This window comes from Danio rerio, chromosome 23 (assembly GCF_049306965.1).
Source record: "Danio rerio strain Tuebingen ecotype United States chromosome 23, GRCz12tu, whole genome shotgun sequence".
In the NCBI taxonomy this organism is placed as follows: Eukaryota; Metazoa; Chordata; class Actinopteri; order Cypriniformes; family Danionidae; genus Danio; species Danio rerio.
Genome location: NC_133198.1, coordinates 2870584 through 2882500, shown reverse-complemented (window position 1 = coordinate 2882500; position 11917 = coordinate 2870584). Strand labels below are relative to the sequence as shown.

At 42.3% G+C, this 11917-nt stretch overlaps 2 protein-coding genes across 14 annotated transcripts in view; one reads left to right on the top strand and one right to left on the bottom strand.

Annotated features, from left to right (window-relative positions):
* The window catches only part of zhx3b (zinc fingers and homeoboxes 3b), a 29958-nt gene extending 21007 nt beyond the window's left edge, over positions 1 to 8951 (top strand). For 3 of the 7 annotated variants that reach the window (XM_073938173.1, XM_073938172.1, XM_009296583.5), the window contains 2 exons: positions 1496 to 4873; positions 8362 to 8951. In XM_073938173.1, coding sequence (XP_073794274.1) covers positions 1657 to 4873; positions 8362 to 8372 — 3228 coding nt within the window. In that variant the 5' untranslated portion in view covers positions 1496 to 1656 and the 3' untranslated portion in view covers positions 8373 to 8951. 7 annotated transcript variants of the gene reach the window in all.
* Positions 8952 to 8988: 37 nt separating this feature from the next.
* Positions 8989 to 11917, bottom strand: part of plcg1 (phospholipase C, gamma 1) — an 81644-nt gene continuing 78715 nt past the window's right edge. For 4 of the 7 annotated variants that reach the window (XM_073938161.1, XM_073938163.1, XM_073938162.1 and 1 more), the window contains exon 33: positions 8989 to 11114. In XM_073938161.1, coding sequence (XP_073794262.1) covers positions 11075 to 11114 — 40 coding nt within the window. In that variant the 3' untranslated portion in view covers positions 8989 to 11074. 7 annotated transcript variants of the gene reach the window in all.

Genomic DNA, 11917 nt, shown 5'->3' with positions numbered 1-11917 from the left:
GTGTCTGAACCAGGTCCAAGCTAAATGCCAGCAGGTGTCTGTAGCTCCGCTCACTCTCCGCCTCTTTGCCCTTGTTTGGTATCCCGCCGTGGCTGTGATGACGCGCGAATAAAATGGCGACGGTTGGCCGCGCCTACTTGTGGCTTCTTTTGCGCTTTTTAGAAACCTATGGGTGACGTCACAAATACTACATCCATATATTTGACAGTCTATGGTTATGGAATATCACATAATATGGCTAATGGCTAATCCATCTTTCAGATGAGATGTAAACCGAGGTCCTGACTCTCTGTGGTCATTAAAAACCCCACGGCACTTCTCCTAAAGAGTAGTAGGGGTGTAACCCCGGTGTCCTGGCCAAAGTCCCTCAAAATGGCCTCCCAATCATTCCCATCCACCGAATTAGCTCCATCACTGTCTCTCTGCTCCACCAATCGTTGGTGTGCGTTGAGTGCACTGGCCCGGTTGTCCTGTGGCTGCCGTGGCATCATCCAAGTGGATTCTGCACACTGGTGGTGGTGTGGAGAGACCACCCCCATGATTGTTAAGCACTTTGAGTGTATGGCAATACAAAATAAATGCACTATATAAAAATACACATTACATTATTTTCTAAATTCTTTTAGGTCAATATTTTTATATCTACAGAACAAACCATCGTTATACAATGACTTGCCTAAAGCCTGGTTTATACTTCTGCGTCAAGTGACCGGCGTAACTCACGGCGCAGGCAACGCGCGCAGCTGTGCATTTATACTTCTGCGCGCTGTCTCTGTTGGTCTGCATAAACACTTCCGAAACGCTAGTTGGCAGTGAGGTGTAAATGTTCCTCTGTGTTGAGTTTCTTCGCTGCTGTTTTGCTTTTCCTGAACACTTCCTGGATGTACAAGTGGCTCAAACTCGCTCAAAACAAAACTTTCCATCCGGAGCTCCTTCATGAGACTCCACACTTGTAAACAATCGCTCGCGCCATTCATGCAGCTCTCGGTTCCGCCCAGACTCGTCAGCGCTACCAAGCCAACCAATCACAGAGCTTGCGCTACGCGTTGTTGCGACGTGTAGTTACATTTTTTGAGAGGTGCACATCAGCGACGCCGACGGCCACGGCGAAGGGCTATGCGTCAGCGCCGTAGCATACACCGGCGTTTGACGCAGAAATATAAATCAGCCTTAATTATCCTAGAACGCGCTTGCCCAGAGTGCGCGAATGGTCATATACGTTTGGTCATATACGTCATGGTTCAAATACGTTTTTGGTGGCGTAATGTGGACGGAGATATGTTCAGAAACGCTAGTGTGGACGCAGATCGTTTTTAATCTAAAATGCCGTTTTAAAACTAAAACGCATTAGTGTAAACGGGGCCTTAGTTGGTGTTAGAGATGCTTCAAGATGTAATGTTAAGTTAGGCCTTTTATTTTTGTTATTGTGATATAATTAAACCGAGCTTGAATTCTGTGGTTCTTAAATGCTGTTGTTTTTGTTTTATCTTCACAGATTGATGCTTTGATGCCTGGGAAACATTGCTAATGAAGAATATGGAATACTAATAATGGACTGAAGATCATGCCCCTCAACAAGTTCTCGATCTGTGTTCTTTAAGAGAGGATAAACAAAATAATCAATTAAGAGTCATTGGAGGCTAACTAAACCAAACCATGGCTAGCAAGAGGAAGTCCACTGTTCCATGCATGATACCTGTAAAAGCAATTCATCTGCAGGATGACTTTGATCGTGAAATCATGTCCCCTCAGACTAAGGACATAGGGATTACCTTCACAGAGGAAGCAAGTGCAAAAAGCAGTCAAAGTTTGGACGAGTCCTCTGGGCAAGAAGATATCCTTAAAGATGCTGGATTTTACACTTGTAGACCATGTAACTTTGAGACCCAGGATCTTAATCTTTTCCTTGATCATGTCTACAGTGGGCACACAGATTTCCGTATGGACCCCTGTTTTCTTTGTGTGAGCTGTGGAAAAAGTTCTGCAAAATTTGAGGGCTTGGCACTGCACAATGCCCGTGTCCATCCCAGTACAATAACTACCACACTTCAACTTAAAAAGAAGGACAACAGGGTCATTGTGGAGCAGAGTCTTTGTGTTGAACCTTGTGAAAGCACTAGCTCAAGAGATACTGAAATTTCCATCACGAAGACACCAATCATGAAAATGCTGAAGAGTAAATCCGAATCCAAAAGGATTGTGGTTTCTCATCCTGCTACTGATGAGCCTTCCCCCTCTATTTCTAAAGTCGTGGAGAAAAAGGACCCTCCTGCTGTAACAGTCACCCATGTGCCCACTATTGTACACAATGGGGCAGCCACCAAAGTTTCCCTGCCATCAGCCATACAGATTGTTAATGGCTCTGGGGCTTTACCCATGCTGAAGACAGCAATGACACAAGTTGTATCTGTTGTGCAGAACAGAAGTCTCAGCCAGCAATCTGCTCCAATCACTCTCTCTTCATCCCACTCCTCTTCAGGCTCCTCAACAAGTACTAAAAATCTTCCCAAAGTGATGATCCCCCTAAGCAGCATTCCTACCTACAATGCATCCATGGACAACAGCAGTTTCTTAAAGACATCTTTTAGCAAGTTCCCTTATCCAACCAAGGCTGAACTTTGCTACCTTACTGTAGTTACCAAGTACCCAGAGGAGCAGATCAAGATCTGGTTCACAGCACAAAGGCTGAAACAAGGAATCAGCTGGTCTCCAGAGGAAATAGAAGAGGCCCGAAGAAAAATGTTCAACACAATTATACAGGCAGCACCTTCCAATGGCCAGCAGCAACGGCAGGCCCACCATACTCCTGCTCAGTCTACTATCACAGTTCTTGGCACGACTGGCATCCCACACATCTTACAAGGTAGCCTGGTTGGGCAAGGAGGAGTCATAGTCACCCAGCCCATGATGGCAAATGGTATTCAGGTCAGCAGTGCCCCAGTTACCCTAGCGGTTACACCCAAACCCCAGGCTGCTGCAAAGCCTTTAATGCAGGCCAGACCTGCTGCAGCCCTGGTAGCTGATAAAGGAATCAGCATGGTTTTGGGCTCTGTTGGTAGCAGTAGTAGTGGAAATTGCAGCAGCAGCAGTAGCAGCAGCAATGCTAGTACTAGCAGCAGTTTAAGCAGTGTCAGTAGTACTAGCAACCTGTGCAACCAGACTAGTGTAATCAGTATTGGTGGAAGCAGCACTGCTAAGTCAAATGGCAACAGCAATGTAAGGGTCAGTGCAACGGGTACCAATGGCACTTGTGTTCAAAGCAGTGGTAATGTTGTGAAAAGTGAAGATAAAGTCAGTTCTGAGTCTAAAAGCACCAGCAAGAGCAGTGTTCCAGCTGCCAGTACCACTCCACCCACAACCTTAGCATCTACAACCTCAACAGACACCCCAGTACCATGTAAATCAGACTCCCCAAGTCCTGCCTCTACGAACTCTCGTGTTTTCTCCAACAGTAACTTTTTGGACCCCGGCTTTAACAAAACCAAAAAGTCCCAGGAACAACTGTCAGCCTTAAAGGAGAGCTTCCTTATAAGCCAATTTCCCAACCAAGAGGAAGTGGACAGACTTATAAACCTAACTGGTCTATCTGTGCGTGAAGTACGGAAGTGGTTCAGTGACCGCCGCTACCACTTCAGGAATCTGAAAGGTTCAAGGTCGAGTGGTGGCGGTCAGACTGTTACAACAAGTGGTAGCATCTCCCAACTTGATACGGTTGCTGCTGTAGACCTATCAGAAAACGGTTCACCCCCAGAGCGGCCCAAAACTCCACAGCAGTCACCTCTTAGTCCCACACAGACATCATCACCGCCAACTCCAACACGTCGTCCTCCACGACCCCCTTCACCAGATTTTACGGCTATACGCTACAAAGAGCGAGAGCCTCACCAGGTTCGAGCTTTAGAGGCAAGCTTTACACAAGAGCCAGATCCAACTAGTGAAGAAGTTGACCGGTTAAGAGCAGAAACAAAGATGACCCGACGTGAGATCCATGGTTGGTTTGCTGAGCGGCGAAGGAGGGTAGCAGCAGAGAAGAAGAAAGAGGAAGCTGAGAAGGCGGAAAGAGAAGATGATGATTATGTGGGAGAGGAAGAGGAGACTGGGGTAAAAAAGGAAGGAATAAGCAATGAGGAAACACATGAAGCTGAAGATTCCTCAGTAGAGACACAAGGTGAAGACGAGAAACTGAAGGATGAAACCGGTAATGAGCCAAAGGTTAATCCTATCAAAATCAATCTCAAAATGCTTAAGGTTACTGAATCCAGTGGAAAAGGTGAACCAGAGGGAAGTCAACCGGTTGAGGCTAGCAAGGTGCCACAGACACCTGTTCCACAGACCTCTCAATACCGAGGTAAGAAAACACCAGAACAGCTCCACCTGCTGAAACAAGTCTTTGCACGCACCCACTGGCCTAGTAGTCCACAGTACAACGAACTGATAACTAAAACAGGTCTACCTAGGCCAGAGGTAGTACGTTGGTTTGGAGATTGCCGCTATGTCCTGAAGAATGGTCAACTGAAGTGGCTTGAGAGTTACCAGACCATGGTAGACGAGGAAGACTTTCAGAAAGCTAACATAAGTGTCCTACAGGAGCACCTAGACACGCATGGGAAACTCGATGAGACTAAGTTGGAAGAGATTGCCAAGTCAAGTGGATTCGGTGAGGAATCTATACGGCGATGGTTTGCGAAGACACCACTTTTATCAGAGAAAAGAAACTCTGAGAACACGGCAAGTGAAGCGACGGGGTCATCTGCAACTCCAACTGAAGCTGCTTCAGGATCACAGCATGCAGAGCATGAAGATGTAAAGGTGGAGGAGTCGGGGAGCAGCACAGTCTCAAAGGATCACACAGTTGACATATCAAATGCTGAAGGTGATTACATTTCTGCCATTTTTACCTTCAAATAATTACAGTGTATTTGGTTGTTGTTTGGCACACAGGACAGAATGAACAGAATTAGGTATTTAAAGTGCAGTAAATGGTTGAACATTACTTTGTCTTTGACCTCTCTTTATACAAACTGCTGTCATGCAGTTTTTCCATTTTTGAGCCAAATCTCAAAGCTGTCCTATGGTGCGACTGTCTCAAGAATAGTTCAGTAAATTACCTGTTCACTTTTATGAATTAAAATTTAAATCATAAAATCATTGATAAACACCTCAGACTTATTTTTATTTATTTTTTTTACAAAAGGCTATTTTGGTAAATGCCAGTCATTTTTTTCATACATTTATTTCTCAAAAAAAAAAAAAAAAAGCATAGAAACTTGATATATTTTGTTACTGAAAGCATGTCCTCTGGTGTGACACTATATACTCATTTTAAATGACCTGTTCTGCTGAAAACTTTAATTAATTAAAAGACCCCGTTTGATATCAAGTCCATCCTCTACAACAAGTTTTTGACTCTAAGGGTGCTTTCCTACCTGCATATTTAGTTCGGCTGAATCGCACTGGAGTTCATTTTCCCTCTTGGTGAGATTCGTTTGGGCAGGTGTGAATGTAGCAATCGCACTCGAGTGCGCACCAAAAGCGGACCCAAAAAGTGTACCGAGACCTCCTTGAAGAGAGAGGGAAAACAATACCTGATGAATCGTTGGTATAATTTCTGGAAGCAAATTAGCTAAACTAATTCATGCCTCCTCCTAACGCCTTTGTCGTTTGCAATGCATTAAACCATTGTTTTCCAGCTGCAGATGTGCTTGATTCTCGAAATGTAAAGTTTGTCTAAAGTGATGTTTACAAACTATATAGTATACTATGACCTGGGGTCCGTTCTTCGTACGTGGATTACTCAGTTAGCTGGATTTGGATATTGACGATTTGACACAATCCAGGATCGTTTCTTTCTTCAAAGCTGATCCGAGAGTTGTTGTCATAGCAACAGTTCTGCTAGCTCAAACCTGATCGGGAGCAGGTTCAATTTAGATAAACAGGATTAGATCGGCTTAGTTCAAGCAAATATAATAGAGAAAGTATGTACCGAATTCTGATATTTTCTTACAGTAGTAGTTATATACACTTGGGAAAATAGTACATATTTTTAAACTATATATATATATAAAGTTATAGTTATTAATAAAATAAATTAAGTTATACATATTAATAAAACGTATGCAATCTGCACCCTCGAAATGAAAGTACAAAGACTGCCACCTGCTGGTGCAAAGAGAAAATTTATTGATATGAACTTTTTTAGATCGCTTTAGTACAAATTGTGTATAATAGAAATGCACAATATGTGACTTTTTTTTAAAAGCAATAATACATTTATGCAGTCATAAACAGTTAATATGCCGGTGATTTGATGCTTCACAAAAGTTGCAGACTCTTTTACCAATATCGAAATGCTTTTGTAAACAATCAGTTACTCTTTACACTGATTAAAAAAATGTAGAATTAGATACATTGATTTGCATTGAAATACATGATGAATACTCTTGACACATGAAAGTGTAAAGCCTGCAGCTCATAACAAATGTGGAAGGTTATTGCGTGTCATATTTAACAAGCCATTTACTGCTAATTTGATGTAAATTTGCTCACATGGACAAATGAATATTAATCAGATGATGTCATTACGCTGCTGTGCCGTCAGCCAATCGTTGCATTGCTGATCATGATTTCGAGGATCGATAGATCTGTCCTTCACAACACACGCAGCGATCTCAGATCAGTTTATCCAGACATTCCAATCTGATTCGCGAACTTGTTTGAAGAACCAAATTGGCGAGAGATCAGTTATCAAGATTAAAAGATCCAGGATCAAATAATCTTAGATCATTTAAGCGAGGTACGAAGAACGGACCCCAGGGATACAATCAGCCAGCGCACTGACATTTTGTGTCTGCTGGTTTGTTTACTTGCCGGAGTTCCATTGACATTTTCCCGCACGTTAATTCTGACCAATTACAAAAGCAGTTTAGGAAATACATTTAATAGCATCTGGCCAATAAGTGATGTGGATTTTGTCACATGACTGCATTTTGTTTCTTTTCAACTGGGTCGGACCAAAGCAATCAGTGTGGTGTAAAAACGACCCAAAAAATGTGTCATTTGTTGCCCCTTGGTCCAGACCAAATGAACCAAACTACCGAGGTGAAAGCACCCTAAATTTACACGCATTTAACTGTTTTGTTACAGTATCAGTTTTGGTGTAACACCCCTATTAATAAAAAAAAAAAAATCTCAAACAAGTCATAGAGGAAAACATTGCTGGCAGCTAGCTCTCTGCAACTCTCACATGGTCGTCCACTGAAGCTAAGCAGGGCTGTGCCCGGTCAGTACCTGAATGGGAGACCACAGGCTAGGTTGCTGCCGGAAGTGGTGTTAGTGGGGCCAGCAGCAGGGGGCGCTTAACCTGTGGTCTGTCTGGATCCTCACGCCCCAGTATATTAATGGGGACTCAATACTGCTCATCTTTCGTACAAGACGTTAAACCGAGGTCCTGACTCTATTTCGAAGGACATCCTGGGATTTTAACAGAGTAGGGGTTTAACCCCGGCATCCTCGCCAAATTTGCCCACTGGCCTCTGTCCATCATGGCCTCATAACCATCCCTATATTATAATTGGTCCCACTTTATATTAAGTGGCCTTAACTAATATGTACGTACACAGAACTTAATAGTTTGTTACAATGTACTTATTATGTAAATACATGTATTTACTGTGTACTTATGCTTGATTAAATACATGTATGTAATTACATCTTTAATTAACTTTTGTAAGTACATTTGTAAATACACTGTTGACCATCCCTTACACCTTAAACCTACCCATACCACCAAACCTGTCCATTACCCAACCTCTATCCCAACTCAAAAGCACCACAAGTCTTCTCAAATACATTATGAACACAGTAAGTACATTGTATTTATTTTTTGATGTAAGTTCATAGTAGTTAAGGACACTTAATATAAAGTGGGACCTTATAATTGGCTCCTCTCCACCAATCAGCTGGTGTGTGGTGTGCAATATGGCTGCCAACCTTCCAGAAGCATGCTGCACACTGGTGGTGGTTGAGGAGACCCCCCCAAAAAAACAATATGTAAAGTGCTTTGTGTCTAGAAAAGTGCTGTTAAAATGTAAGGAATTATTATTATTATTATTATTAAAATAGCACTGTATTACAAATAGCACTATATGAAGATGTGTACAGAAATGAAGATAAATCTTTATATCAGGTTTTATATCAATTTTAGCTGTCGCACCATTAGACGTATATAAGGTAGAGTTTAATAGTACAGATGCCTATTTGTCAACTAACCACATATTGTGGATTGGTGAGGTTAAAGGGTAGTAACAATGAGTTAGTGCTTAAATTGTGTACAGTTTTGGCTAATACGGTTCATTTTTGCAGAGTCTGACTGAAGAAACGTGGAGATATCAGCCAATGGGATTACAGCACACGCAGCCTTCATGCGAAGGCCTTTTTTAAATGTCAGATGGAACACGAGCACTGGAGGACATATCTGCATAAAGAAAAGAGACTTTCTTCCTGAGGAACATTTTCTTTTTAGCGTAAGCTACGAGCTATGCTACTGTTCACATTGTGTGGATTATTAAAGGTCAAGATGCGCCCTTACACCAGACGGCTGCTTTTTCTGTTAGGACAGGACACCTTGACTTTTTCAAGTTGAGTTTACTTCTGATGGTCATTTCCTAATCGCCATTTTTAAGGGATTTTCGATGGTACGAAGAGGAAACTGCACAGCTCTGGTTGAGCCCTTTTGTAATTCTTCTACATGCGCCTCGGGGAGGTGGAGATGTATGCTGTAGGTGAGCATCAATACCACAGCACTTTAGGTTTTCTGGTCTCGAAACGTCATTTAAAGTAAAAGAAATGTCAAATGGTGTTGTCAAAACAGATTCACCAGCGGTAACGGTCACGCTTGACATGTTTGATTTTTACAAATATTACTTGCAGAATAAATTTAATACTGAAAGAAAGATCATGGATTATTTGGCGCAAACACACACGCACCAGTCAATGTTGAATAAGTACTTTATTCTCAGGCTTGATTATGTTTCATATGAAAAGCAAAATTAAAATGTATACTTCCTCCAATATAGCATAGGCACGTTACAGAAAAGGCTTGGTTTGTAAATAAGAACATCGGTAACAAAATGCTGATGCGAGAAAGCATAGAAAAAGGCATACATGTCCAACGGGGGGATCTTTTGTTGATGTATATATGTATACACACACACCAAGGCACATGAACGATGATGAAGGGGAATAAGCAGAACGTAAATGTACAGACTGGAGAAGGCCAACAGAGATTTAACACTGAGGGAATGTCCGCTAATCAGGAATAAATGCAGAGGAAGGGCCCTCTCAAGGGGTTTGGCCTCATCCTTTTTTTTTTAAAGCTCAGGAAGCGGTTCTGTCTAATCTTTCTAATGTAATGTACACGGATTATAGCAACAACAAAAAAAAGATGACAATGTAGACATGCAATGTAGCCCCTCTTTCCAGTTTTCTTCACATGACCAGTCAGGGGAACACACAACAAAGCAACGTTGTTGGGAGCTTCTTCCACAGCCGTCATGCACTGAATCAAATAAATACTGCCATAACTTAGGTGTAAAATATGTATATACGTTTCTAAAATGGGCTGCAAAGCGCAAATATAAAAAATGCACCTGGACCCCAAGGTCAAACGGAGAGCCAGGTAAAGCATCAGTGATTGAGAAGGACAACAAAAACAAACAGTACACTTACAATGGCTTCAGTATGTGGCTGTTAGACTTTTAGAATGACAAGGCAACGTGCGCAGTAATACTGCGACCTCTACTGGCTAAACAGGAGTACTGCCTCAAACGGAGCTACAATAACCACTGCCTTCTTACTACACATCAACTGTAAATACTCAATTTAGCCAGTCGTTTTTTTTTCTATTGTATTAGGACTATGGCATAACAGAGACCGAATGGCACAATGACTGACTGAAATGCCCTTACTCTGGTCAACACAAGAAAACAAACACAAGATCCTTTTCGTCCAGAAGTATTCAATGCTCAGGGTGGATTACTAAGCCGATATTAAGGAGACACACATATTTGGTCCCGCACAGTCGTCCTTTGGCTTTCTAACGATACTTTAAGTATACAACGTCCGCACTATACGATTAAAATAAGGACAAAATAAAACATTTCGACTGATCAAAGAGGAAAAGAGTACATCAGAAATGATCTTCAGAAGGATAATGAAATAAAACGTGAAATGAGATGGTCCATGTTTCGTAAACTAAACACACAGTATTTCCTGCAAAGCCTTGAAAACCCCACCTGAGCTGTTTATGCATTAAAGTCCACCCGAGCAGACTGCCGAAAAACAAAAGGAGAGTGATATTGCTCTCTGGTCACGTGATAACCTCAGTACGTTTAGCGTAAAACAAAAACACGTTCGAATGTTGAAGAATGCTTCGGTGAGATCTCCCAGAATGCCATCTGCCCCTTTGCAAAAACAGACACTTCAGTCCGTGAGGGAAGAAAACGCACAACTTAAAAAGGCCAAGCCCTCATGTTAGACACACACTCGCATCGTTAAAAACGTAACGTTTAAATAATACAAAATCATGAAATAAACTCTGGAGTGAAAGGCTCTTTGAGAGCAGATGCTTCTCGAATTTGACGGCGAAATGGACCCCACACACACACACACATTTATATAGTCATATATAAGCCAGAGAGATAGAGTAAAGCAATGTGTTATTACTCCATAAATGTTAACCTGGAATGGGTTCGGTTTTGTTTACAGTGATGAATGATACAGCCCCACTCAGTTTTGAAATGCTGTTCATCCGTGAGCGTCTGCGTCAGACATCCGTCCCGTCCTGTCGGCAGCAGGTTCAGATTGTAGCGAAGCAGGTTTTTGTCCGCGAGCGAGGGCTCGGCGCGAGTCCCTCTGCCCACCACAGGGCCCTGAGCAGGAGAGAGAGGATCTGTCCGAAAGCGCCGCTATGCCCATTCCCAAACAAACCATCCCGACATCATCATCATCATCAGCTCTGCAGAATTCCTGTCGCTGGCCTTGCGTCTCGTCTGCTCCGTCTATCCATCTGCTCGGTTTACGCTCGGTTATCGGCGCTGACGCGAGCCCTGCGGAGCCTGCGGGAGAAAAACAGAGCTCACTGAAGAAGCGCTGTACAATAGTGAAGTAGGCCATGCACTGCACTCCTGTGGTGTTTAGATATTGGTGTTAAGGCGATACAAAAAACCCCAAAAACATTTCACAATATAAAGATTCATATCATTCGATATCGATAATTATTGAATATTTATTAATACATTGAGGAATATTAGGCTTTTTTATTTAATTAACCACTTTATTTTAATTTTCCAACTAAGGTTTAATGGTCAAAAACTAAAAAATAAACAAAAATATCAGGGGCCTCATGTATCAACGAACAAAAACTTTGCGTACGCCAGGTTTCATGCTTAGAACGAGTCATTAGGTGTTTCGCGTTGACGTATCTACGAAACACAAGTAGTTGCGCGCGCAAACCCGGGAAATTTGAAACCTGCGGCCCCGCCCTCCAACACAGAAAAAAAGCCACACACACACACTCAAACACACGCCGGTCGAATGAAGTCACGATGTGCAGATGGATATCATTGAGAAGATGAAACCTCAGCATTATAGCCCAGCCTTGAGCAGTTTGAGTGCTTCTGGAAACTACATGCTACAAAGAAGACTTCATCGGCCGTTTGTTAAAGGAAGGATCAGTAAAGAGTACTGATGGACATGTCAGAACCTGGATCGGTTCCTTACTCCATTTCTCAAGTGTAAGTACGTGCAATTAAAGTTGTTGCCTCATTTACTCCAGCTTGCAAATGTATGTAGTTGTGATTTGTTACTTGTAACCGTGTGTATTGTATCAGGTTAACTGGCTATATTCTCATATCGCGTG